This window comes from Carica papaya, chromosome 7 (assembly GCF_054855325.1).
Source record: "Carica papaya isolate Zhongbai chromosome 7, ASM5485532v1, whole genome shotgun sequence".
NCBI lineage: Eukaryota > Viridiplantae > Streptophyta > Magnoliopsida > Brassicales > Caricaceae > Carica > Carica papaya.
In genome coordinates this window covers 4943240-4970608 of record NC_142315.1, presented here as the reverse complement: position 1 = coordinate 4970608, position 27369 = coordinate 4943240, and the positions used below count along the sequence as shown (strand labels likewise).

Here is a 27369-nt window from a genome sequence, read left to right as displayed (position 1 = left end):
AGCAAAACCTAAATATTTATCCATGGATATACGCATAAATATAAATCTACATACTGCCTTCAAAATGTGCATACAATATGAAAATGGTTCAAAAAGAATCTCTTTCATCTAAACACATTAAAAAAAACAAAAAAAAACAAAAAACAAAGAACCCAAGTAGCTAAATTCCTACCTCATCTTCAGACGGCAGCCTGTATGTCCGATTGATGCGAATCTGAGGCAAAATAACAGCTCAAACAGGTCATGTACATTATAACCATCATACTTCGTTATATATAATATAGACATCAATGATCAAGTATAAACCACAAGAGAACAACACTTGCCAAATATTAGAGGATCTTTTTTATATACAAATATATCTTTCGAACTCATATCTATATAGTTTATACGTGTAAAATATGTATGTAGTGTCCTCGAGAGCAAAGAAAACCGTAACGTATTTTGCCATCATATTTCGATCATTGGTTTCATTTTCAACTACCTACTTATTACTTACAAATATAACTATTGAGGAAATGAAAATAAAAAACTTTTCATTTACTAGATGGAGCTTTACTTTTTCCTATCAGGTGTTGGAGGAATGCAATTGGACAGTATTCCAGGTTTGATTATACTTAACCACGATCTCTCACGGGAAATAAAATAAGATAGGAGGTTCACAAAGTTCCACTAATATTTCAGAAGCAGGCACTCGGTCATACTACTGCTAAGAAGTGTACATTAGGGTAAAAGAATATTATCTTGATCTTTGTAAATTAATGATGTTTTCTTATATCATTACTATTCACTTTATGGATGAAGTCCTAATGAAAGACATATTGATTCTTCCATATGTTATCAAAATTTTAGGTTAAAAAACTCTAAACTCTTCATAAATCATATTTTGTTTTAATTGTCGAAATAAGAAAATTCTTAAAAGAGGGACAGCCTTCATGACCAGCCATAACACCAGTCATCATCACCACCGGCTGCTTAGCTCCGACAGCTACCTTATGTTCAGTCGGAACAGCCGCCACAGCCCTACTCGCCAGCTTGTCATGGGTCCCGCTCAAACCAACCTTTTTGCACCAGCCAACCTCTACCACACAGCCACTATTAACTCTCCTTTTCCTACCTCAGAACTTACTAAAATAACACTGTTCATTACCTTGTTTACTAGTACTTCTGTAACTGTGGAAACTGCTATACATCAAAATCACTTCACAACTAAGTCAAAGAGATCAGAAATTTCACTTCATTGAATGTCGGGGATAATTATGATAGAATGAACCTAACATGTCATTAGGGAGATCACACAAAGTGGAGGGTTTCTACAGTATAATAGTGCAGTTACCTGTGCAAATGCATAAATTGCTCGTAAAATCCTAGCATAATCAGTTCCTAGCATCTGAATAACAACATCAGCCAGAAATGTTCCCCATAACCTGCATGATGCCAATGGATATAAGAGGATCAGATTTGAAGGAAACCATAAACAGAAAAAGGTGTCAAGTGATAAAGCCATGTTGAAGATAGATTGATATCTTTACCACAAATTCATAAGGCACACACTGTAATACCCAAAAATAAGCTTTCTCCCACTCAGGCACAGACTAGATCTACCGGCAACACAAGGAAAGAAGCTAACAGTTCTATGTACAATGACAAATTCTGACTAGCTACTCGCGAAAAAGTCAAAACAGAGAATAAATTATGGAAGGTTAACAAAAAGACCTCTTCATAATATAACACATTACTCCTCATTTTATGGGAAAATTAAAACATAGAATTTTCTAAAAAATTTAAGTGAATAACAGAAAGCAAAGATTCATAATAACACATTGTTTAGGAAAAATTGAGGCACTAAATACCAGAACTACTACTTTTTTAATTTTTTTATTAGAATTATAGATTTCCAATAAATAAATAACTGGATATCTTCCTATGCATTTCCAAGTATAATCATATAGACAATATTTAAGCCTACTCAAATCTACTAGAAAAAAACCAGTGTCCAATCACTAGATGAAATGTGTTGTCCCCACCATTTTCTATTTTAGGAAGAAACTTCTTTTAGAGTAAAAAGAAGTAGAATATTGATATGGCGCCAAGACGGTATGAGTCATAAAAAAGAAACTTTCAAGAGCTATCAGATTATTAATAAGCTCCCCAATATCCCTGGAAGAAAAAAGAAAATGGCTCTTTAACTAAAAAGTCTAGGGTCTGCAACTGCAAATCTTTAAGCCTACCAAAAGTAACTTCTATACCCTTAAAAATCCTTCTATTTGTTTCCTCCATATAACCCATAAGATAGTCAGGGGGATGAGAATTAAGATAACACTTAAAACTATAGATGCCCCTCCAAGTTTGTATCTCATCTTCTATGAAACCAGCCATGACCCAACCCACTCCCAAAAGGCCTACGTCATTGTCTATAGAAAAAAAAAAGAAAGGGACACCAGAGAAAAATATGCTTGCCTTACTTTGCAGCTTTCGTGCAAAAATAACACAACATTCACAAAAATCTTCTCTCTTTTAATCAGGTTGTCTAGGATAAGTATACTTCCCCTAGCTACTTCCAAGTAAAAAGAGCCACACTAGGGGAGGTATTAATCTTCCAAATCAGCTTCTAATGAACCTTCTCATTGTTCACAACAATGTTAGCCAAATGAAAGTAAAACAATTTCACCGAAAAAACACCTTTAAAATTTGGCTTCCAAACCAGCACATCCAAGGCCCCGTGCAACCTCATACACAGGGAGAGAACTTAAGTTGATTGATGTATTTACTCACCCCCCATAAATTGAAGTTTCTGACTAGATCAACCATCCAAACATCATTACCAAAGGCACAAGAGAATGATTCGACCACTGCAGCCTCCTTACAATGAGCTAAATAATAGATCGTGAGACAATTCTGCTCAAGTGTTCCACATTCACTTCATTCATCCCATCAAAACCTCACCTTTTGGCCCAACCCAACTCTCCATGTACAACCATGGAACTAATCCCACCTAGAGTTGATTTTCGTAGAAAACCCTACACCACATTGAAGCCTAGATATCTTAAAATTCAATTTCAATGTGTTTATCCCATCACTCTCTGTCAGAGACTACCTTACTCATTTAAATAAATTTCTACAGCCACTTATTGAAAAAAGATTGGTTAACGTCAACCACTGACATGATCCCACCACCACCCCTCTAAAAGGGAAGCTCTCCAACATTTCAAACAACCAAGGAGAATCTTTTTCTCTTATCGAACTCACCCCAAGGAAATAACACTAAATGAACTCCAGCTTCTTCGCTGCACTAGCAGGGAGAAAAAGTGTGCTTTTAATAAGAGTCCACCTACCTCGTTTTGAGAGGAAATTCCTCTTCACGCACCAATCTATTCTGAAACTTGGTGACAACAGGGTTGCGGATAGAGGCATCCTGAATTCAGCTCCAAGTGGTAGTCCCAAGTAAATTGAAGGGAGAATAGAAACTTTGCACCCCTAAAGTCTGAAAGAAGTGGCAAAATCTTTCCATTCCACAATCAAGACGGAGTCAATCTGTTTCAAGCTAATCTTACGCCTCGAGACAGCTTGAAAGCATAAAAGAAAACATATAATATTCAATAAGGCATGAAAATTAGGTTTACAAGATAACGTGTCTCAGCGAAGAACACATGAACCATTTCCACTGCATCTCCCCTCTCCCCCACCACTGAACCCCCAAGCAACTGGAGATCTTTTGTTCTTATTAACAGTACATTAAAGGCCTCCATCACTATTATAAAAAGGAATGGAGAATCTTGCCTCAGATCTTGAGAAGCCTTAAAGAAACTATAAGGGTCGTCATTAGCCATAGCTGCAGACAAAGAAGAAACATTAAGAACAATCTTGCATGTTATGCATGGAAGCCTGCAACTAGTCGGAGAAACTCTTGGTATGGTGCCTAGCTCTCCAATAGCAACAAAGACAATGGGATCTAAAAACCCAGTCCACAACTCTACATACCTCAAATACTATCTGCCACCAATTGCGAGCTTCCATCCCCTCAAGTATACAAATCCTCAACCACACATCGCCTACCCTTTTCGTGATAGCCAAGAACCTGCATAACTTTTGACACCCAAAGCCACCCCATAGTGTGGTTCTTGCCAACCATGCTCCTTACCCACGACCGTGTACCTTCTCCCAATAAAATTTCCCTAAGATCCGAAGCAGCCAAACCACCTCCCTCACATAAAAAATGATGGTTGAACAAAAACTTCTAACATTTTCGTCAATGTAGATGTTGACGACTTTGTCACCAACAAACAAGATGTCGAAAGATTTTCATCCAATGCCTAAGAATCTCCCAAGAGAAATTGTCAAGAGGAAAAGAACTAAGCATCAGCAAACCAAGTTTCACCTAAAACAAAAGTGTAGAAATATATAAAAAGAATCAGAAGTTGACTGCATATATTTAAAATTATTATTTCATATTTTTAAGATTTATTACTGCATATTTTTAAGAGTTATTATCGCATATTTTTAGCATTTATTACTGTAATTTTTAAAAAGTTACTGTTATTAATTGTATAGTCATTTACTCCTAAAATTAATAAGAAAAATAGAAATGTAAAACTATATAAATTCAGTCTTTTGTACCAACTGATTATAACAGAAAGTAAAGAAAAAAAATATTCTTTTTCCCATCTGTGTTCAAAAAGCATAGCCAAGTCTCTCCACAAGGTGACAGAGAGAAGAAAGAGATGGGAAAACAACAGAAATTCTTCATATTGTATATATTTTTCTAGATATAGAATATGCTTCAGAAAGAAAATATGCAATTGGGTACAGGTTCTAAATTCGTTTTGACACATCTAAAGAATGTTTAAGAACTCCAATGCAAAATTAAAGAAATAATAATAAAATTATGCACACTATATCTCTGTGCATGTGTGGAAATCATTTTTTGCATATTACATGGTAGAACCATGTCATACAAGTATAATATCTAGTAATGAAATCCCAAAAGTGAATAAACCCTCAATAAACTAATTAATTTGATCTAAACAATGAATACTAACAGCAATGAACAATACAATACTGAGAAAATTTGTGTTCGAAGTCAACAAAAAGCAATGACAGAGTTGAATTACTCCAACCATATAATATGAAAGTTTAAAGTTCGTAAGTGATGCAACAATATGTCACTTGGGTATATAAGTATATTACACTGGGCCAAGAAATGTCATCATGCTCCTCAAACCCAAATATCTGGATGCAGCACCGGCAAAGCCCTATCAACAGTTGATAAGGAAACACCAATATTAGATGCAAAAAATGACTCATTGTACAATCTTAATGAAACAAATCCAAAATATGCAACTTATTATTCTTGCTATTAAATTAATCATAAACAATAATATTCCAGAAAGCAGAATGAAAGGCCAACATGTACAAATGGTATAAATGTTTACAAACAAAAATTATATGGAAAAGAAGGGATTGGCTGGGGGGGGTTGGGGGGGGTGTGCCGTTGTTTCGTTTCAAGATAATCACTAGTAAACAAAAGCTAAACTCTCCGCTAAATCAAAATCCATCTTACTCCTTTCTGACCTGGAGCAAGAGACAAAAAGAAAAAAAAACAAACTTTGAGGTTAATTAGGATTAGCATTATTTTGGTAATTCAGTTTTTATTGCTAGATTTATAAAATTAGTTTAGGGTGTCTAACATTATTTCAAGAATTAGTTTAAATATGTTCTAACATTACTTTGGGTAGGACTAGTCTTTGTAATTGTTTACAATCGTCTCAATTGAACTTTTCTTGAGAAAAAAGATAGACATGAAAGGTTTAGAGATACATGGAGAAGGTAGATTAAAATGTTTTTGCTATGCTACTTTCGCAATTACAATTAATGACAAGGCTAGAGATTCTTCCCGTCAACACGGTTTAAGGCAAGGAGACACATTGTCCCCTTTCTCTTTCACAATTGTCGTTGATGTCTTGAGTTGTATGCTCCCCAAATGGTTAGAGAGAGGGATCATAGAGGGTCTTAAGGTTGGTCAGGATAAAGTGGAAGTTTCCCACTTTCAGTTTGCTAATGATACAATTTGTTCCTTCTTTATGACCTTGTGAACTTTTTTCATGGGATTATCATCTTGCATATTTTAGATTACTTTAGGTTTAACAATTAATCTCACAAAAACTGACCTTAAGAAAATCAACTTTGGGAACCAAGTGTGGGATTTAGCTTAATTTGCAGGATGTAGGCAGATTGGCTCTTTAGTTTTGTTTTATGTTCCCTTGTAGGGGAACCCTAGGGTCGATTCCTTCTGAGCCTCGTTGCTTCTAATATTTCCAAGAGTCTTGAGAGCTTGAAAGTCGTCATGTTCTCTTGGAGGAGGGAGAGCCAATCTTATTCAATCATGCATGTCTAGTATATCCCTTTATTTTCTTTCTCTTTTTAAAATCCCCTAGAGGTGTGGCCTATAGTTTTAGAGTGATGAAATCTCTCCTTTAGTCAAGCTCGAATGAGTTTAAAAGAGACTATTCAATTAGTTGGGAGAGGTGTTGTCTGGCCTTGGCATTAAGAATCCTCGTCATAAAGATTTGTCTCTATAACTAAAATGAATATGGAGGTTTCGGGTAGAGACAAAGTCCTTATAGGACAGGGGTCAATTTGGTCTTCACTAGAATCGATGGAATTCCAACATAAATGTTTTGAGAACTTAAATGAGCCCCTTGAAGGCAATTTTTAGTCTTCATGCTTCTTTTTTACCCTTACCTCAACTGAGGGTACGGAGTGGTTCTCATTTCTTGTCTAGGAAGACCCTTGCTTATGGTTTGCCCAGACTTAAGAGATTACCCAGAAATTAGTTTTGCCCTATTTCCTCATTTTTGGTTCGCTCTAGTGGAACCTATTTTTGGAATCCCTTTATACAAAGATCTCAATGACCATGACACTATGGACATGACCAATATCCTTCATCTTTTGGATTTGTACAATTCTTTTCCCAATAAATTAGATTGCAAATTTTGGTTATTTGAGTTCTCATGTATTTTCTTTTCAGCTAAGTCCTATTTACATTGCTTGATTCACAATCCTATCACTCAGAATATCTTCCTCATATGTCTTTATGGAAGGGGCCAACTCACTTTAAGGTAAAAGTTTTTCTTTATGATACCATTCTAGGAAGCTTAATACTAATGAAATATTTCAAGTTCACAAGTTGAATAATGCCTCGTCACCAGGAGTCTGATGCTACGAAGTTATTGAAACTCATTACCACCTCTTCCTTCACTCTAATATGGCCTAGACAATTTGGAATCATGTTCTTGAGAATTTTAGACTACATTTGCTACATAAAAATATTTTTTGTTTAAATAAAAATATAGCGTGTATATTAACAAGGTACCAAAAAAAAGGGTATCGACCCATAAGTATAGAGATTTATAAAGTAATTAGTATGTCAACGATATCCCCAAAATCCCCATCCCGAACAATATCATGACCCAACAAACTAGTCCCAAAATAGTTAATTCACTTATCTCTTAGTTTATACAAACCTAAGTTTTTTCCTTCAAAACCTCTAACATTTCTTTCTTTCCAAAGAACCCAAAAAACAGTCAATGGAATCAAATTGGCAACATTACACTTGCAACTAAGCCCATCCCAAGCCCAAATTTCCCCTCTCACAGTTTCAGAAATCACCCAACTAATCCCCAAGAGCTCATAAATAATGCTCCATAAGTTATAGACAACCGGGCACCATAAAAGAAGGTGATTTCATAATTTCTCAGCACACATGCAAAAATAGCACCTGTTTGCAATAATCTGCCCCCTCAATCTTAAATTGTCAATAGTGAGAATCTTTTCCCTACAGGCTTCCCATGCAAAGAATGTCATTCTAAGGGGCACTTTTGTTTTCCAGATTTGCTTAATAGGGAGTTCCAGACTTCCATCCTCTTCCCCACCAGCCAAGAACCTATAATATGATTGAACAGAAAAATTTCTCATTTTCTCAAGATTCCACATAATCTTGTCCGAGTCAACTTTGGTACTTTGGTTCTCCAGGATCAGCAAAATCTCTTCATATTCTTTAATTTCCCAGTCATTTAAATGTCTATTCACCCTAACAGACCATTCGACACAGCCATTGCAAAACCGATATGCTTCAGCCACCGCCAAACCTTTTGAATATGCTATCTCAAAAATTCTGGGAAACATATTCTGTAATCTGTCCTCACCAGCCCACCTGTCTTGCCAAAATCTAATTTTGTCCCCTTTTCCCAATTGCCATTTGGTGCAGGAGAGGAACCTCAACAATTGTTTCATAATATTCTTCCACAAACCACGCCCGTGAGGTCTGTAACCTGCCCCAGCACCAGCCGAATCTGATCCACCCCAACGAACAAACACAATTTTCCTCCGCATTTTGTTCTCCTCCATCAAGAACTTCCAAAGTCATTTTCCTTGAAGAGCCATGTTCATGTAGACTAAGGATCTTATGCCCAAAACATCCCTGTGAACCGGTTTTTTGATATCTTCCCAACTAACCAAGTGATAATTCCTATAGCCCTCTTCATCCCCCCAAAGAAATTTGCATTGTATAATTTCTAGCTTCTTCACAATTTCTTTAGGAATTGTGAGGATCAATAGGTAGTACATGGGAAGATTGGCCAACGTGTTTTTTATTAAAGTGAGACGCTCTCCCTTGGATAGAAAGTTCCTCTTCCATTCCGCAAGTCTATTTTCAAACAATTCAACAATCAGCTCCCAAATGCTTTTATCTTTAAATTTTGCACCCAATGGCATCCCTAAATATTTCAAAGGGAACTCCACCGGTTTACAACCCAGAACCATAGAATAGTTGCTGCCATCCCCCTCACCCCCTATTTTGGCCAGTTCAGATTTTAACAGACTAATTTTCGGTCCAGAAACGGCCTGAAAACAATGGAGAATGCATCACAGGTGTAATAGGTTCCTGATATCCGGATGGCAAAATATGAGGGTGTCGTCTGCAAAGAAAATGTGTATTACATCAAGAGCATTCGACCTTTTCCCAACCATAACACCTTTCAAAAAGTTCAGCCCCTTAGCATTGCAAAGTAAACTGTTTAGAGCCTCCATTGCTATAATAAATAGTAACGGGAAAAGAAGAGGGTCCCCCTGCCGTAACCCACAGGAAGCAGAAAAAAAATCAGATGGCCTTCCATTAACAATCACCACAAAAGAAGTAGTGGAGATGCAAGTCTTCATCCAACTCCTCCATTTGGACCCAAAACCCATTCTACACAGCATGTAATCAATAAAATTCCAGCTGACATGATCATATGCTTTTTCTATATCCAGTTTGCATACCAGCTCATCTCTTTTGTTTGCGAATAAATCATCTACCACCTCGTTAGCGGCCATAACAGCCTCCAAAATCTGTTTCCCCTCAACAAAAGCATGTTGACACTCCCCTATAACCTCCCCAAGAACTCGAGAGAGTCTTTTCGCCAACACCTTTGCATAATTTCATTTTTTTAAGTTCATGTATTTATGCATATTTTCATTCATATAATTATATAAGAGTTGCACATTCGTGAAATAATTAAGCATTAGTTTTCTACAAACACTAAAAACAATGTTTTAAAGTTTTTTAACTTTATCATTATCTTCACTAATGTTCTCTTTATTCACTAGCTTGTGCAGTTTTGTAAGTAAAATACATATAATTTTAAAAAACAAAAACTATAAAATCTTTCCACGTACCAAATGGGACCTTGGTTTTTTGTGGGTTATCCTTCTAAACGTCAAGTCCTTCCTCTTTTCGGTTTTGATGGGTCCAGCAATGAAGAGGGAGTTACTCTCTTTTGATTGGAGCAACCTTTCCCGAAAAGTGGGTGATTTGGCTAGAGAGGAATGCAAGCATCTTCGGGAGCCAAAGTCGACTATTATGATTGTTCGGAATAAAGTTTAATTTTTGGCATCTGTTGCGCTAAAGGCAACAGATGTTTTAAAGATACGTCTTTATCAGGTTTGTGCATAGAGTAGCTAGCTATTCTTGCTAATACTTAGCTAGACTTTCTCTTTTTCTCCTTTTGTTTCTTTGTTTTCTGCTGGAGGATACCTGATCCTCTTGATTCGTATCTCTTCCCTTTCAATGATATTTCTTCTTTTACTACAAAAAAGAGAATAAGAACATTTCCATATACTCTGTTTAAGAAGTATTATTTCTCATATAGTAGGACACCCCTATGGTGCCTTTCATACAGTACCATACTTTCTCTCACAAGACAATAATCAAAGTACCAAAGGGAAAGGGAGCGAAAGATCTTCAAAACAAGTTTCAGAAAATTATATCAATGCCGATATACCTGTTTTGCTGCAAGCAAGGCTGCTGCAGATTCCAAATTAGCAAGAGCTAATTGTCCACCCTGAAAATGAAACCCAAGAAGCAGCTTAGGTACCTAACAGAGAGTCAGTTATACTATAGCAGATGAGCCATGATGACCATCTCACTTCAGTTATTGAATTTTACTATACATCAAAATTGAAGTCTATATTAACAGTAACAGTCAACTGCGACTTTGAGAAATTTTTTAAATTTTTGTTCATTTCTAATAAGTTTACAGATTACTAATTGTTTTTTATTATTTACCTAATTTTTTATTTAATTATAATCATGCCATTTCAACTTTGAGGCCAGATGACCTCACCGGACAATATTTTATTTTTATTATTACTTTTTATTTTTTCACTTCTTTTTCCTTCTTTGCAACCTTTCTTTTCTGTTATTTTCCTTCTTTTAATCTCTTTTTCATTTCAATATTGATATTTCTTTTTCTTTTCCACGGATTCTTCTCCTATTTCCAGTTTTCAACTTATCTTTTCTTTTATTTCTTATGTTATTTGATTACATTTAATCTTATAATTATTTAATTTTCTTCTTTTCTTTTCTACCTTTTTTAGAATCTTCGTCATTCTTTTGTTTTATCATTTTCTTTTACATTTTTACATTACTTGTTTTAGCATTTTTAGTTAATTTCTTTATTTTATTTTCAAGTTTTCCTTCGATGCAATAATATCATCAGTTTTCATATTTAGTCAAATTTAACGCCTCAAAAACTTATAACGTTTTGTTAGTAATAGATAAATTTTTATTTATATTTATTACAATCAAACAAAATTAAATAATTTACCTATGTTATTGATAAAGTCATGCAATATTCTCTATAATTATCATATCACATTTATGGAAATAAAAATAACATGGCTTATTTATTTTTCTAATTTTGATCTTTAATTAAAATTAAGACGGGAAAAATGGACAAACTTGCAAAGAGCAGGGAGGAGTTGTTACTTGTGGTCATGGCATAAAAGCAAAAGAAGCCAACAAGGACAAGCTTGCATCTTAGAACAGCTTTATCAGAAAATGATCATTCGAGCAAAGAGCTGGGCAGCAAGTGAGGAGAACAGAGACTAATCAAAAAAGAAAGAATAGGAGAAAAGAGGGGGGATTGGGTGGGGGAGGTGGGGTGTGCGGGGCACTCGGGGGAATATTAGGGATGCTAATTTCAGGAGAGTAGAGCAAGGGGTGAAATTTTCAGATTAAGAGAGAGGGAGTTGAAATTCAGAGAGAAAGGAGGGTGGTTTGCACAGGATGAGCCAAGAAAAGAGAGCTTTTCTTTGAGTGTGTAAAAAGAAGGATACCGAGAGGGTTGAGGAAGAAGAAAGGAGAACAAAAAAGAGAGAAGAGGAGGTTGGAGAGAGCACAAGTTTTATGGTGTTGGAAAAGGCACTTCTTCTGAACGTTGAGTCATCAGATGATCGCAAAGTGATCATTTAGGGTTCGGCAGTAAAAACTATAGAAAGAGAAGTGACAGAGAAGGAAGATGTTTTCTCTTTTATGTTCATTTGGTAAACAGAGAGATGAGAGGGGAAGAGGAGAAAGAGGTTAAACAGTGAGTGGTGTTAGATGGTAGAGTGGTGGGGGTTTGGGGTTGGGGTGGTGTTAATGGGCTAATATTAGTGTTGCCACCGAAGGTGGTGGTGGTGTCATTATCTTGAGATGTTTATCTAAAAATTATTATTTACTCATCCAAAACAAAACCTAAAGAGTAATGATTTTTCCTTTTAAAATTTTAACACTGTCTGCCTTAAAGTGTCTTTTGAAACAATTTTAAAAATTCAGGAATTAAATTATCTCTTATATTTTTTATATAAAAAGAATATTATTAAGAAAGAAAAGGAAACAATAAAAAAGTAGCAGATAAGATACCCAGCTGCAAGGAAAGTTAGTAATAAAACAAAATAATTTTTTTTGAAATATAAATAAAAGAAAATTATTGAAGTAACATTGGAGAGGACAAAAAGAAACGACAACTGATCATGTGGCTAATGTGTCCCAATTCCTATAGAGTGCAGTAAGAGAGATGTCAGATAATTTGTTTTTTGAGATAACATGTCAGAGAATTTCTTATGAGCCTAAGCCAAAGAGGTCATCTGTTCCTATAGGATTACATCCAGAAAAGATCAATTGCAAATATCCGACGGTCTTTTTCTAACCAAATTGTCTATACACCTGCAAAAACGCTTCTTGTAAAAAGCAAGAGCTTTTTTCCTCACCATAGCCTCCACGCCACCTCATATTGGAGGAATAGATGACCATGTGTTTACCTTTCTCGGCAAACTATCACATAAATATCTGGAGACAAAGGTTGATCACGCCTAAGAAATTGAAGCAACTCTTTGGTATTTAACTGATTTAAAACTATGGTCCACGCGAACACCTTCACCTTCGGAAGAACCTTGACTTGCCAGAATGCTTTGGTAAATGGGCTATAGTAGCAGTCAAGGATCGGTTATTAGGCTGTAAAACTTTTGTACATAGGTGGTACCCCCTGTTTTTGGTGCCTTGTTAATATATACTATATTTTTTATTTCAAAAAAAAAAATCAGTTGTTAGGCTGTTAGGTTCCCTACTTAAGGATCAGTTTATGAGTCTAGGAATAGGATAATCTACAAGAGGATTAAGCTTTTCACAACTTTTCTTCCTTTCTTCCCTATTCTGACACAATTTAACGGCTCTTAGAGAGAACCAAAGAATTTGTATCATCAACTACAGAATTGATGATACAAATTGAATAAGTTCTTACTTGAACAAGTTCTTACCTGATCCACTTCTGAACTCCGAGAGTTTGTATCATCAATTACAGAATTAACTGCCTCTAAGCAGTAATTCTACAATTACATAAACTAAAAAGATAAAAAACTGAAATAAACCACTGGGTAAAACTGAACATAAAGAAAACTATGAATAGCATAAGACTAGGACACTAAACAAAAACAAACTAGAATTATTCCAAAGAAGCCCAGCAGGACAGCATAAGAATAGGACAGAATAAAGACAACCTAGAACTATTACAAGGAAGCCTATCTGAACCTTTTTTTTTTTGTGAAAGTATATGTCTGAACTGGTTTCACCCTTTGACTTTGTCATTCTTCTGTTCCCTGTGTGTAAAAATGCTTGTAAACCTTTCCATCAAAAGAAGCAACTTTGACTGCTTCTTCTTCAGCCATATTTGACTTATTAGGACTCTGACAGATTTTATTCCTCTTGTTTTGCTGAGGATTTGGCAGACCTTGTTAAACAATTTGATTGATTTGTAGATCTTCTTGTACTTGGGTTACAACTGTTTGATGCTGTCTTAATCTAATTCTCTTTTTGTTTTAAAAAAAAATTTACTCCCAACTCTAGAAGAAACTTAGATGCCAAAACGTGTACCTTTTTGAGCATCTCTTTCCTTATCTGATAGTTAGCAGCTTCCAAAAATACCTTTCCAGAAAACTTTCTTGCTAACTACAAGAAAAAAAGAACCATTAATACTATGACAAAAATGCAAAAATATATCAAACAAACAAATCAATCCCGTACCAGTTGATAAATTTTGGCCAGTGTGATCATACCACCACCCTACATAAAGAAAGATAAAAACAAGTATATCTAAATCTATTTAATGAATAATCAAAAGAATCAGACTAAAAGAAAGCCAGAGGATTAGTAGCAAGAGTACCCTTAAAATCATTGACTGAAGCTCTTTGGCTCCAACTTTCAAAGCAGCAACAGCTTGCACCTTCCATTGACTTAGCCCAACTTCTAAACTACCTTCAAAATTTGAAGATCCGGAATTTTCCGAAAACCCTGGAAAATTTCCTAGTTCTTCACTACATGAAGTAACAAGTTGCAAGTCACAGACTACACTCAGAGAAAGATTGTCATATTAAATTTGCAGGAAAAGATCAGCTTTTTTTATAGAAAAAGAAATCGCATTAGAAGAAATGGGGAATACAACCAAGAGAATGATACCCTTCATAAAAGAGAAAACATAAAAAATGAACAAAACAACAGAGAAAATAATGAGCCAATACAAGATCGTCATGCAACCTCTTTGTTAATCGAAAGAGGAACCAAAGCACCCAAAGAGTAGCACATAATCATTTCCCAACTAGATTCGATTCCAGTATAAGAACACAGGATGAAAATTCTTGCATTTCTGTCCAACCAAAGCACCCAAAGAGTAGCAAGTATAGACCTTCTCCATAGCATGGAAGATTCCGTATTCCTTTGAAAACCCAACTTATTATCCTAAATAAGGAGAAAGCTCCAGGGCCACCTCACGACGCAGAAACAAGTGAGTGCTATACTCTCAATTATGAATCAACACAAAACACATGCAAAGGAAAACAGCAATTTAGGGTCTACGCACTGAAACAAACCATTGTATTGATTTCCTTCAGGACCCTGGTTCAAATAAACATTCTCTCAGAATAATAATATTGTGGCTGCGGTTACAGGTATGGTGATTAAAGAAAGATATACAAGAATAGGCCCTTAAAAAGTCAAGGGGCCAAATTCTAGATCAAATACAATAAATCAAGTATTCTTCGTCATTTATATTTCAATAAAGGTTGAGGTTCCAAGAGACATGATTATCATGACATGAAAAAGAAGTTAGCATAAAAGCTAACCCTAGATAGTAATGAATCATAAAAGAGGAATAACGCATGCGTTGCGGTCTAGAATCAACATGTGAAATAAGCAAGAGTTTATGCAAAGGGAAGCAATGATCAACAGTCTGTGGGAAACAAAGGAACCACGGAATTCCTTTTCCAAAGAATTTTGGAGGTATTTATAGAACTCGATCAGGGGTATACATGGCAGGCCAGTAGTAAAATTTATGGCAGCTCTTACCAAGAGTCAGGGAACTTGGCATTCTAACATATTGGAAAATACCGGTTGAAATCAACAGATTCATAAGTTTAAGGATGTCAATGAAGAGTGATGTTATATTCTTACAAACAACATTTTGTGAAAGAGTTATGCCCAATGCCTGGTATGGGGAGGGCTGCAACAGGATAGCTATTAAGATGTCTTAGAATCTTTAGGTATGGCCAGAAGCAAAAATGTACTTTTCAGTGAAAGGCCGATTCGAAGGTGGGATTAAGGCATGTGGCGTCACATACAAAAAGCTAATAGCAATTTTCTCAAACCCTTAGCCAGCATTAGACTAAGAACATCCACCAGTAACTTGATGAGAAACAAAGAGTGCAAATCACCCTATCTCACTAACCTAGACCCTTTAAACCAAGATTAAGACTTTCCATTGACGATAAGTACAAAAGAAACCAAGGAGAGACAATCACATCTACTTCCTCCATCTAGAACTGAACCCCTTCCTATGTAATCCCTAATCCAAAAAAGCCCCAGTTAATTGTTCTTCTAAAAATCCAATTCAATATAATGATAAATTTTGAATCTCAAATCATGCATCAAATCTTGCTCGGATCTTGATTTGATCTTTATTTTTGATGAATTCTAATTAATTTTGAACTTCTATCAAGTTAAATCTCAAAATTAATTAATTAGATTAATTAATATATCGAGGTAACATAAGGTAAAATCTCTTTGTTGCACCTTCTCCTCTTCTTTCATTCGAACATGCAAGTCATTCTCTGTAACATTCATAATTCATGTGCTCACTCTATCCACATCTAAAGCAAGTAACTTCCTCACCTCCAGGAGTTTTCAGAGTTGATGTTAATCCATTCTTCAGCTCACTTTTTAAACCAAAGGTATTCTTAGCAGTGGATTACACAATTGGAAACATAATGTTTCCTGGGATTGGATATTTCAAATATTCTTCCACATCAAGGATCATTTGATATGTTTATGTTATAGCCGCAGGAAATTATCGAATTAACTCTCTTTTAGTATCAATTCTTAGTCCAGCCTTGAATCAAGGTGTTGCTTGACTGCTATCTTTGACCACTTGACTCTAAATTTGTAATTCTTCAAACTTCTATTTGTACTCAATTATTGACATGTTACCCTAACTAAAATAAAAGCTTGGTTAAAAAGTTTATAAAAGTAGTTGGAAAGTAAGTACCTTTCACGAAGAACGGCCTTCATCTCTTCCCATGTTTCAATTTTCAGTTTCTCTCCTTGTTATGCGCTCATCAACAGTGTACCACTATAACTTTTCGAGCCCAACTATCTTCATCGTGCATTTGGAATTTTTCATGCATTAGACATTATACCATTTTTGAAGTATTCTTGCTTTAACTTAACCCAATTGAGGAAGAAATCAGGATCTCTTCTTCCATCAAATCAAGAGCATCAACCTTTACCCTCTTGGTAATATCTTCGGCATTATCTTCAATTTGTCTCCTATCAGCAGCTTGTGCAACTTGTACATTTTGGATAGGTGGATGCACTTGTGTTCTGCGCAAGTGTTTTAATTCTTCCAAGAGTGCATCGATTGAGTTTTGCATTGGCCTGAGTCTTGTATTAGCAGTCGCTTCATGTGCCTCTAGTTTAGCATTTAATTCAGCATACTCTTTTTCAAGCTAAACTTCTCTTTAGAAATGTATGTTTAAAGTGAGACCCGATTACAGGAGTTAGCCTTGTCAAACATAGATCTTACATCAAAACAAAAAAGACTGAGCAAGGCCTACACACAGCTAAGCACGCATGGGGTTATGTGTTGGCTTCCGATGACCAGAAGATGGTGGCTGTTTGCCAATCGGCTCAACTGGAGGTGCTGGTTGCAGATCAGATATTAGTGCAAGACACGATAGGGCAAAAGTCCAGGTTTGCAAGAAACAATACTTAGGAGAGCATGCACTGGCAAGTGTTGCAATTTCCATTAGAGCTTTGTGGTGGGGCTTCAATGGTCCACCAACCAGGACTTCCTGAGTCCAGTGGTAGAGACGGTATCACCACCTACGGACGGTGGCTGGTGAACTTAACTGGCCATTTTAGGGTTTTTGTGATTTTTTCTTTAGATGGTCTAGAACTCTGATGTAGGGTTTGAGATTTTAGTGTAAGATTTTTTAACTTTTGATACCAAATTGATGTAGGACAAACAGGTAAATTTGTCCAATTAGGGATTTGGGGATAAAAAATCTACACATCACACTTAAAGTTTCTTAGGCATTATACCTAAAAAAATTTAGCATCAAACTTAAAGATTTGATTGCATCAAACAACCAGAAAACTGAAAAACTCTCAGAATATATCATTGAATATTTGAATCTTCTTAATAAGTGAAATTACAAAACTATTTATAGTGATCTCTAAATAACTTTTCCTAAATAAAATTTAATTAATAAATAATAAATTAGTAGAATTAGAAATACTAACCCTTATAAGAGTAAGAAACTAATACTAGTAATATTAGAGATATTAATCCTAAAATTACTAGAAATAACTCTAATAAGAATAAGAAACTAGTACTAGTAATGCCAGAAATATTAATCCTAATACAAGTAGGAAATATTAAAACAAATTAGAAGAAATACTTATAAGAATAAAAATCTTTAAGTTACTAAAACTATAATAATAATTTTAAATAGAATATAATAGTAAACTCACAAATAGAGTATTAGTTTTACATTTAATATAATTACAATTCTAATTTATTTAAGAAATCTAGTGTTAATACATTCTGCATCAGAAGAGAGGCAAGAGTTTAGTTAACAATTGTTACTTAGAATCCCCTAATCACCTTCACTTCTATTCTCAATTTTTCTATTGTGTATGGTACACTGCTATTGGTTTCTTGGAGCTGAGTTGGGTTGAGGCGTGCTCAATGCTCCATAAGTTTTGGGCTTGGCAAGGCATTGACCATGATAAGAGAAGAAAGATGATTCTCTAATCCCTATGGCTACCTTGTGGATTGTTTCAAAGGAATAACAAAGCACATAATGGTCTCACATCTTCTTTTGGTATGGTTAGATATTCAATGTTTCAACATCTAAGTATCTCATTGGGGGATAATTGAAGTTTTTGGAAAAAATAGAATACTTCTAGTTTGTTTACATTTAAAATATATATATATAAACTGATTATTTTTATTCTATTTGAACTCTAATTATAAGATATAATTATACTATTAAAACTCTAAATAATATAATATTCTATTTAACATGAAATCCTTTTTAACACTCATTCTCAAGTTGGCGTGAAAATATTACACATGCCTAACTTGCAAATCAGGTTCTGAAAGAAATTTGTTGCATAGTTTTTTAGTGAAAATATCAATCACCTGGTCGCCAGAAGATACATGATATAAACATAGAGAGCCACAAACCACCTTCTCTTTTATGAAGTGTCAATCAATCTCAATGTGTTTTGTCCTATCATGTTGAACTGTATTATGTGCAATGTCAATTGCTGCTTTATTATCACAAAATAGGAATAGTTTCTCATCTTTAAGCAGTTTTAACTCCCTCATTAGTTTTTGCAACCACAGTACTTCACATATTCCTTGGGCCATTGTTCTGTATTCTGCCTCAGCACTGGAGCGAGCAATCACACTTTGTTTCTTACTTTTCCATGTGATTAAGTTGTTTTCTATAAGTGTGCAGTAACCTGTAGTTGATTTTCTATCATCTAGAGACCCAGCCCAATCGGCATCTATAAATACTTCTATTTTAAGGTGACCACGCTTAGAAAAGAGCAGACATTTTCTTGGTGCAAACTTCAGGTATCGTAATTTGCAAAAGGCAACATGTAAATAAGTCTCACGAGAATCATGCATGTACTGACTCACAAGACTAACTGCATATACTATATCATGTATGGTATGTGAGAGATAAATGAGTCTTCCAACTAGTTTCTGGTATCTTCCCAAGTCAATTGATGTACCACTACTTGTTTACAATTTGTGGATGCTTTCAATAGGTGATTCTATCGGCTTGCAACTCATCATACCAGTTTTTTCTAATAAGTTTAGGATATATTTCATTTGAGAAATGAAGATCATTTTATTGGATCTAACAACTTCAATCCCCAAAAAATATTGTAATTTTCTTAAATTTTTTATTTCAAACTATTGAATAAGAAGTTTCTTCAACCGAGTCATCTCCTTTATAACATCTCCAGTCACCACAATATCACCCACATAAACAATGAGAAAAGTGACCTTACCCTCACGATGTTTAATAAATAAGATATGATCCGCATTACTTTGTTGATATCCAAAAGAGATCATAACTCTTCTAAACCGTTCAAACCATACTCTTGAAGACCGTTTCACTCCATATAAGGTTTTTTTTAATTGGTAAATTTTTCCTTGCATCCTCTCATCTTCAAATGCAGGTGGAATTTACATGTACACCTCTTCCTCTAAATCTCCATGGAGGAATGCATTTTTTACATCAAACTGTTGTAAATCCCAATCAAGGTTAGCTGAGCAATAGGTGCAAATGTCTCTTGATAGTCAATCACATAGATCTGAGTAAATCCTTTAGTCACCAATCTAGTTTTGCACCTTTCGATCGATCCGTCTGCTTCGTGTTTTACAGTGAACACTCATTTACAACCAATTATCTTCTTTTCCTGTGGAGGTGAAACAAGTTCTTATATTTCATTATTTGTCAATACTTTCATTTCTTCAATCATCGCTTTCTTCTACTTGAGATTTCCTAAAGCTTCTCTCCAATCCTATGGAATAGGCACAGAGCAAACAGATAAGACAAAAACTCTATAAGAGGAAAATAGAGAGTTATAAGAAACAAAATTAGATATAGGGTACTTAGTGCAAGTTCTCGTTCCCTTTCTAATAGCAATAGATTTATCTGATAAATCACAAGAGAAAGATAGCTCACCAGTATCTTCTGAAACCAAAGAAGATTCTTGACTTGGAACAGACTGCATGATGGTTTTTTCAGACTTCTCTCTCCTTGAATACCTTTTCAAGTCTGGTTTATCTAAACATTCAACATTATTTTCTTGATTAAGACTTTTTATAATAGGATTCTCCTCCAAAACATGATTCTCAATCGTTACCGAATTAGGTATCACTTCTTCCTTCTCACTCTCCCCTTGAAGAGGTGTTGGATTTGAGTTGAAGTAAGACTCATTCTCCCAAAAAGTAACATACATAGTTACAAATTATTTTTTAGATGGTCGATGATAACACTTATAGCTTTTTTGGATAGAAAAATATTCAACAAATACACACTTAAGAGCTCTAGGTTTTAGTTTACCCACATTTCTAACATGAACAAAGTACATACATCCAAACACTTTTGGGGGAACAATGTAGCAATTTTTTCCTTGTAAAACCTCCATAGAATTTTTAAAATTCACGACCCGCAAATGCATTCTATTGATAAGATAGACAGCTGAGAGAACTGCATCTCCCCAGTAACGTTTTGGTAGATTCATGATAAACATTAGTGATCAAGCTATCTCTAGTATGTGTCTATTTTTTCTTTCAGCAACCCTATTTTGTTCACTGGTATAGACACAATTTATCTGATGAATTATCTCATTTGACTCCAAGTAGACACGGAACCCACTATCCATATACTCTGTACCATTGTCAGTTCGGAAAATCTTAACTTTAACACCAAACTATGTACATATTATTTTGTGCAAAGATTGAAAACATGAAAATACATCACCTTTTGCTTTTAACAGATAAATCCATGTTAATCTAATATAACAGTCAATAAATTAACAAACCATCTATGATCAGAAAGAGAGGTATTCTGAGTAGGTCCCCACACATCAGAGTGAATAGTCATAAAAGGATCCGTACTTCTATTATTACTTAAATGATAAGAGCTCCTCTTATGTTTAGCAAATTCGCATGCATCACAAAACAAATACTTTATAAAAGTTCTTTTAAATAATTTAAGATATAATTTTTTTAAAACAGAAAAGGAAGGGTATCTCAATCGTCGGTGCCATTATAGTATCTGCATATTAACTTCTTTATTCACAATGGTTGCTTGATTTCCAATTAAGTTCAAATGTCGATACAAGACATATAAGTCATCTTGCAGTCTATCAGTGTCAATCCTCTTCCCGATTTGAAGATCCTGAAAGATGCAATGATTAAGATAAAATTCAATTTTACAGTTGAGATCTCTAGTTATGGCACTAATAGATAAAAGATTGTCAGAAAAACTAGACACATGTAAAACTGAAGACAGTATAATAGTAGTAGTACAATTAATGAACCTGTTCCCGACACGGGGAAGTATGACTCATCTGCTATACGGACATTATCCCCTTCAGTACAAGAAGAATAGATTAAGAATTCTTTAGAAGAGTATGTCATGTGTATGTTAGCTCCAGAGTCTATGATCCAATTATCAGGAGTAGAGATAGGATGAACAATACTTGATTTTACCATATTTGATGTGCCAACAGTTGATAGAAAATTAAATTAACTCAGAAGACGCTTCAGATTCTGAATTTTTTCTGTGGAAAATGCTCCAACGGATGGTGAGTCAAGTTTTCCCTAACCTCAACAAAATTTGCTTGAACTCTTGTGGTTCCACCTCTTCTTTCTCCCTGACCTCTAATTGGTCTTCCATGTAACTTGCAACAAGTTTCTTTAGTGTGTCTTACCTTGGCACGATAGTCACACTTTCATATATCTCTGAATTGATCAGACTGAGCAACTAATCTAGTCTTCTTAACTGGTGCAATGTGAATCATGGTATTTCTTATACTTTTTTCTTACTGAATATAAGTATAAGTTTGTTCTAATTAAGGAAAAAGATCTTTACCAAGCACTTGGACCCGTATTTGATCATACTGGGTGTTCAGACCAGCTAAAAAATTATAAATTCGCTTTTTTTCTATCAATTTCTGAAATTTGACTGCATCTGAAGGGCACTCTACTTGAAAATCTTGATAATAATCTGACTCATGCCATAATACATTTAGTTCAAAAAAATATTGAGAAATAGTCATATCTCCTTACTTTCTGCCATAAACTTTATTTCGGAGTTTATAAATCTGAGCATCATTACCTATCTGTGAATATGTAAGAGATATTGCACTCCATATTTTTTCGGCAGTATTAAACAACAAATATGTTCTGACAATATGGGGTTGCATGAAATTTAAGAGTCATGACATTACCAATGCACACTCAGAGTCCCATCTATTATATTCTAAACTATCAACATCTGTTTTCTTCACCTCACCAATAATGTAACCTTGCAATTTTCTATATTTGATAAACAATAAATAATATATCGACCAAACAAGATAATTAATTCCATCAAGTTTTACGGGACTAATTTGTAATGAAAGATTATCAAAACTAATAACACTCACTTTTTTTACTTCTGTCATCTTAAAATGCTAAAAATAAGAATAAAAAATACTCCGTAATGGCAAAAAAAATCGAAACCAGATTTGATTCGGCTTTAAACGGCTCGGGTTTAGTTTTAAAACAGCTTGACTCGTCTTCTCCGAACAGATCTCTGAATGTGCGCATAAAGAAGTAATGGTGTGGCCTTTTTTATCGGCATCTGTTGATGTGCGGCTGTAATCTTTTATCAACATCTGTGGATGTGCGGCTTTAATTTTTTACCAACATCTCCGGATGTGCGGCTGTACCTTTTTACTGGCGTTTGGAATGTGCGGCACTTTTTCCGGCGCGTGAGGATGTGTGATTACAATTTTTCTTACGGTTGTGCGGTTGTATATTTTTACTAGCGCTTTTGGAGGTGCAGCTGCATTTTTTTTACCGACGCATGTGGATGTACGGTTTCAGTTTTTACTAGCGCCTACGAATGTGGGGCTTTAGTTTTTACCGACGCTTGCAAATGTGCGACTGTTGCTTTTTACCGACGCTCTAATACCATGAAGTTTTTAGAGAAAATAAAATTATAAGTTTTATTACTTCGATTTTGTTTACATTTAGAAAATATATAAAAACTAGTTATCCTTATTCTATTTATACTCTAATTATAAGATACAATTATACTATTAGAACTCTAAATTATATAGTATTGTACTTAGCATGAAATCTTTATCAACAATAATCCTCTTGTTTTTTATGAGAATTTAGGGAACCTTATTGACATCTTGAGCAAATATGTCATTCTAGCTTTTGTACATGGCCCCTAATACCTTCTTTATAAATTTTCTTTTCTTTCAAATTTTTGGAAAGAGAATTTTCGCAACATGTTGCATGAAGTGCTGCCTTGACCAATGTCACTTTTTTTCCAATCTTCTTAAAATCAAATTGTTTTAGATGGAGTCTCATCTCTTTTTTATTCAAGACCACGTGGATTCAACATCCCAACCTTCTCAATTAGGTGAAAGAGAGGTAAGGTAATTTTTCTGAGGTTTGAAAAGAGCTCAAATTCTTGAGGAGACTACTTTATTAAGGATAATTGAATGTCTGGAATAAGGAAATGTTTCAGGACTTAAGGATAAAGAAATAAGGTCTCCTTAAATGATTGGGAATTAGATGAGTACAGGCAACTTTTTAAACCTAATGGCTTGTATTATTATTCTAGACAGACCTAACACTTTGATCTGGAAGGGGCAAAAAAATGGCAATTTCAGTATCCAGTCTTTCTACAATATTCTCTCCAACCTAGTAACCAGTGCAACACTGATAATTCTCCTTACCCCTTCAAATCTATCTGGAAAACCAGCGCTCCTCCCAGAATTGCCTCTTTTGCTTGGGAAACCAGTAAAGAGAAGATTCTGACTTTAGATAATTGGATGAAACAAGGAAAAATTATGGTTAACAGGTGCTTCCTTTGCAAGTGTGAAGCCAAAAGCTGCAATCACATTCTTCTATGGTATCCTTTTGTTTCTAAACTTTGGTCCATGGTCTTTAATTTAATTGGTATTAATTGGGTAATGGTTGGATCCGTTCACGATGAACTCTTGGTTTAGGATGGCTTAAATTCGAGCAATCACGTCAATCACCTTATTCCCCTTACTATATTTTGGATTATTTGAAAAGAAAGAAACAATAGAGTTTTTGATGATAACGAAGATACTTTTGTAAATATTAAGAATAGATGATTATACTATTTTGACTCCATTCTTTTGAGTCGTAACTTACTATCTTTTGATAATATTGGAGTTGTTATCGAGATTCTCTTAAATATGTAATACTCTGTACATGGGCGGTACCCCCTTGGTGCCCTTTTTGAATACATATACTAACTTTTATCTTAAAAAAGATCTCCTTAATCCAAGAAAATCTTGGAGAGGCTGCACTCCAAGAATGGTTTGACAAAAGAAGAAGCTAGGTTGTGGTAAAATGAGAACAATAAGAGGTTGTGAATATTTGAAAAAATAAATAAATAAGAGCTTGTGACGGGTAAAATATAAAAAAGGAGAATCAAAAACAAAATGGCTTCATAGATAGAGTTTTTAGTTCAATGAATAAGCTTTTAGTGCATGGAGAAGAGACTTTTAGATTTCTTGGAACTATTGTCTTGTAGTTATTGTTTCTGTCCTTCCAATTCATGGGTGTATTTTGTACCTTGACTCAAAATCTACTAATTTATCAATTAAAAAGAGGAAAAAATAAGGTCAAACTATCCAGGAAGAAGGAAACATGGACTAAGCACTGGTGAATCATGGGGGTTTCACAATATTTGATAAATACAAAGGAAGGATTTGTTTGCAACAACCAACTATTCTGATATGTGTGCTGTCAACTCCTTCTTCATACTTGTTGGAGTTACTTCACTTCAACAAAATCATCATAACAATATTGACAAGTCTTGAATAATAGTTGAAAATGTACCTCGAATAATCCCGCAATAGGTGAAGGAAAATTTCCACTTCTAGGTCTTCAGTGGACAATTTGCTTGAGCAAGCAACATTTAATTTTTTCCTCACCGCAAGCAGTACATTTCTATATGCAGGCCTCCAACCCCTACCCAAGAAACAAATAAAAGTAATCACACATCAGCCACAAGGGACCTTCACTGATTGCAGAAACAATGAAATATATAACCAATTTCCAAAGGTAAGATCAACAAAAAAAGACGGCTCTTTTTTCCTGTGTGCAGTAAAACTGAAAATCGTCCAAAGATGGTAACGGATTGTAGATTCATTCAGGGAAGCTGTAACGAAAATTTAGCCAATTGAATACAAACCTTAGTGTAGCCCGGGCGTCAGCGGCAAGGAACAAAAATCGGGATTCTAGAGCTGCTATAAAACTTTCTCGCTCCTCAATGTCTTCTTCGATCATAAGATGGTCCAAATCTGCTGTTTGCGTGATTGATTTTAGCAATGGACTGAAATAGCTGAACATTTAACCAAAAAATTTCCAACAGCGTTAAAAAGGAGCAATGCATCAACCACATAAACGAAAAACTACAGGAAATGTTTCATTTGTCCAGTTTTATTTTACCGGAGACCAAACAAGGAGTGATGCAGGGAAGGATCAAAACACAAATAAACAAGAATTAGAAACGAGAATATCACCTGGGGCCAAAAAGGATTCGTTCAAGCTCATACAATTCAGAGTCGGTGGCAAGTTCTAGCACATATCGAAGCTCGGGATCGTATGTATCTGAAAAGGAAAATCAAATTCAAAGAAATGAATGGAATTCTACATAAAATCCAAAATGAGAGTGTAGGTGCAAGGAGAGTTACCCTGGACAGGTCTTGAAATTGAAGCATGAGCAGGGGAGACAAGTCTGAAGCCCTTTCTTTGCCTAGGCGAGCTAAGAAGCTGAGAAAAGAAAATTCAAGAAAGAGAGAAAAGAAGGGTTCAGCGACTGCAAGTGAAATGACAAATATGTGGAGAATAATGATAGAGAGAGAGAGAGAGAGAAAGAAGGAGATTACAGGGAAACTGGGAGTGGCGGAGATGGAAGAAGGGAAGTAAAGGCGGAGAAGCAAGGGGTGGGAAGAGGAGAAAGCAGCGGCGCTCATGTCTCAACTTGCTCACTTCGCAGTACAATTTTGCTTAGGCAGAGTTTGGGCTTGGGAGTGGATGTAACCCCGGGCGTATATCAAACGGTAAATTGAATTATTTAGTAGTTTAAAATATTTTAATTAATTTTTGTATTATTTTTTATATTTAAAAATAATAATTTAATATTTTATGTTTAATGCACACTAATAATGTTAGTAAAAATATCATGTAGATCTATATTAAACACGTAACATTATCTAATTTGTAATACTCGGAATTAATTTTTAAAAATTTAAAATTAATATATAAAATATAATTTTTAAAATTTTAAATTTTTATTTAATGTAAAAATTAAGAAAAAATAAGTAAAGTATGAAATTGAAAATAATTTTAAGAATAATATATGAAAATTTGGGTTCTTAGATATTTTTAAAAGAAAAATCAGAAATTAGGGATTAAAATGTAATTTAAAAAAATGTGTCACGTATGACTGTCCCGTTAAAAGACTCGACAAACCGAACCGCGTCGCATGGCAAAAAACGCTAACGCGGTGCCACACGGGAGGCCACGCTGATGATCCGCGTGCCTGCGATCGAACGATCAGGATTTGTTTCTGCGCGCGTGGACGATCCGGATCTGTTCCTTCCTCAAACGCGATTGGACGATCGCAATCAAACGCGATGAACGGTTCATATTCGTTTTTTCTTTAAACGCAATCGTGTGGTCTAGATTAAATCGTGATGAACGGTCCATATTCATTCTTTTATTAAATGCAATCGGACGGTTGATATCAAATACGATGGACGGCCCAGATTAAAAGGAGACAAATATAAATACCTCACTTCACACCAAACCCTAACCCTATCAGCTAGCTACCCCACCCCTGCCTGAGAAGAAGAACCAGTCGCCGAGAAGGGAGCCAACCGCCGGCCGCCGCCACGCTAGAGCCATCTCCGACCACTAAAAAAGGTAAAAATTGTCTCAATTGCTCGAAATTTGATTTTGAACACTCTCATGGCCAAATCGGAGTCAAAGGACCGGCGGATGGGCTGAAAACTACGGATAAAGCCTGGTGGCCTCGCTGCAGAAAAAATCAAAAATTGCCTCCGATGAGCCCCTTTTCGATTCTCGTTTCGTGCAATTTTTTTACCATTGTATTCACCGTTCTGTTTTCTAGAGGTTGACTGAAGAAAAACACTCAACCACGAAGGTG

General features: G+C 35.1%; 1 protein-coding gene across 4 annotated transcripts; it reads right to left on the bottom strand.

The window, feature by feature from the left end:
- Positions 1-29: 29 nt before the first annotated feature.
- On the bottom strand, positions 30-26241 carry LOC110822002 (uncharacterized). Of its 4 annotated transcripts, XR_015813648.1 has the most exons (14): positions 26087-26241; positions 25892-25970; positions 25721-25808; positions 25390-25539; positions 25035-25166; positions 14019-14169; positions 13880-13918; positions 13730-13804; positions 10320-10379; positions 5188-5252; positions 3982-4313; positions 3336-3832; positions 1337-1427; positions 85-214 (listed from the first exon to the last, which is right to left on the bottom strand). XR_015813648.1 is itself a non-coding variant. In XM_022051995.2 (12 exons), the coding sequence occupies exons 1-12, from the start codon at positions 26171-26173 to the stop codon at positions 161-163; spliced, it is 1071 nt and encodes a 356-aa protein (XP_021907687.1). In that variant the 5' UTR covers positions 26174-26241; the 3' UTR covers positions 30-160. The 4 variants fall into 4 exon arrangements, 1 of the variants encoding a protein (XP_021907687.1); XR_015813649.1 differs by having other exon boundaries at positions 3336-4378; XR_015813647.1 differs by having other exon boundaries at positions 3336-4313.
- Between the last annotated feature and the right edge of the window lie 1128 nt (positions 26242-27369).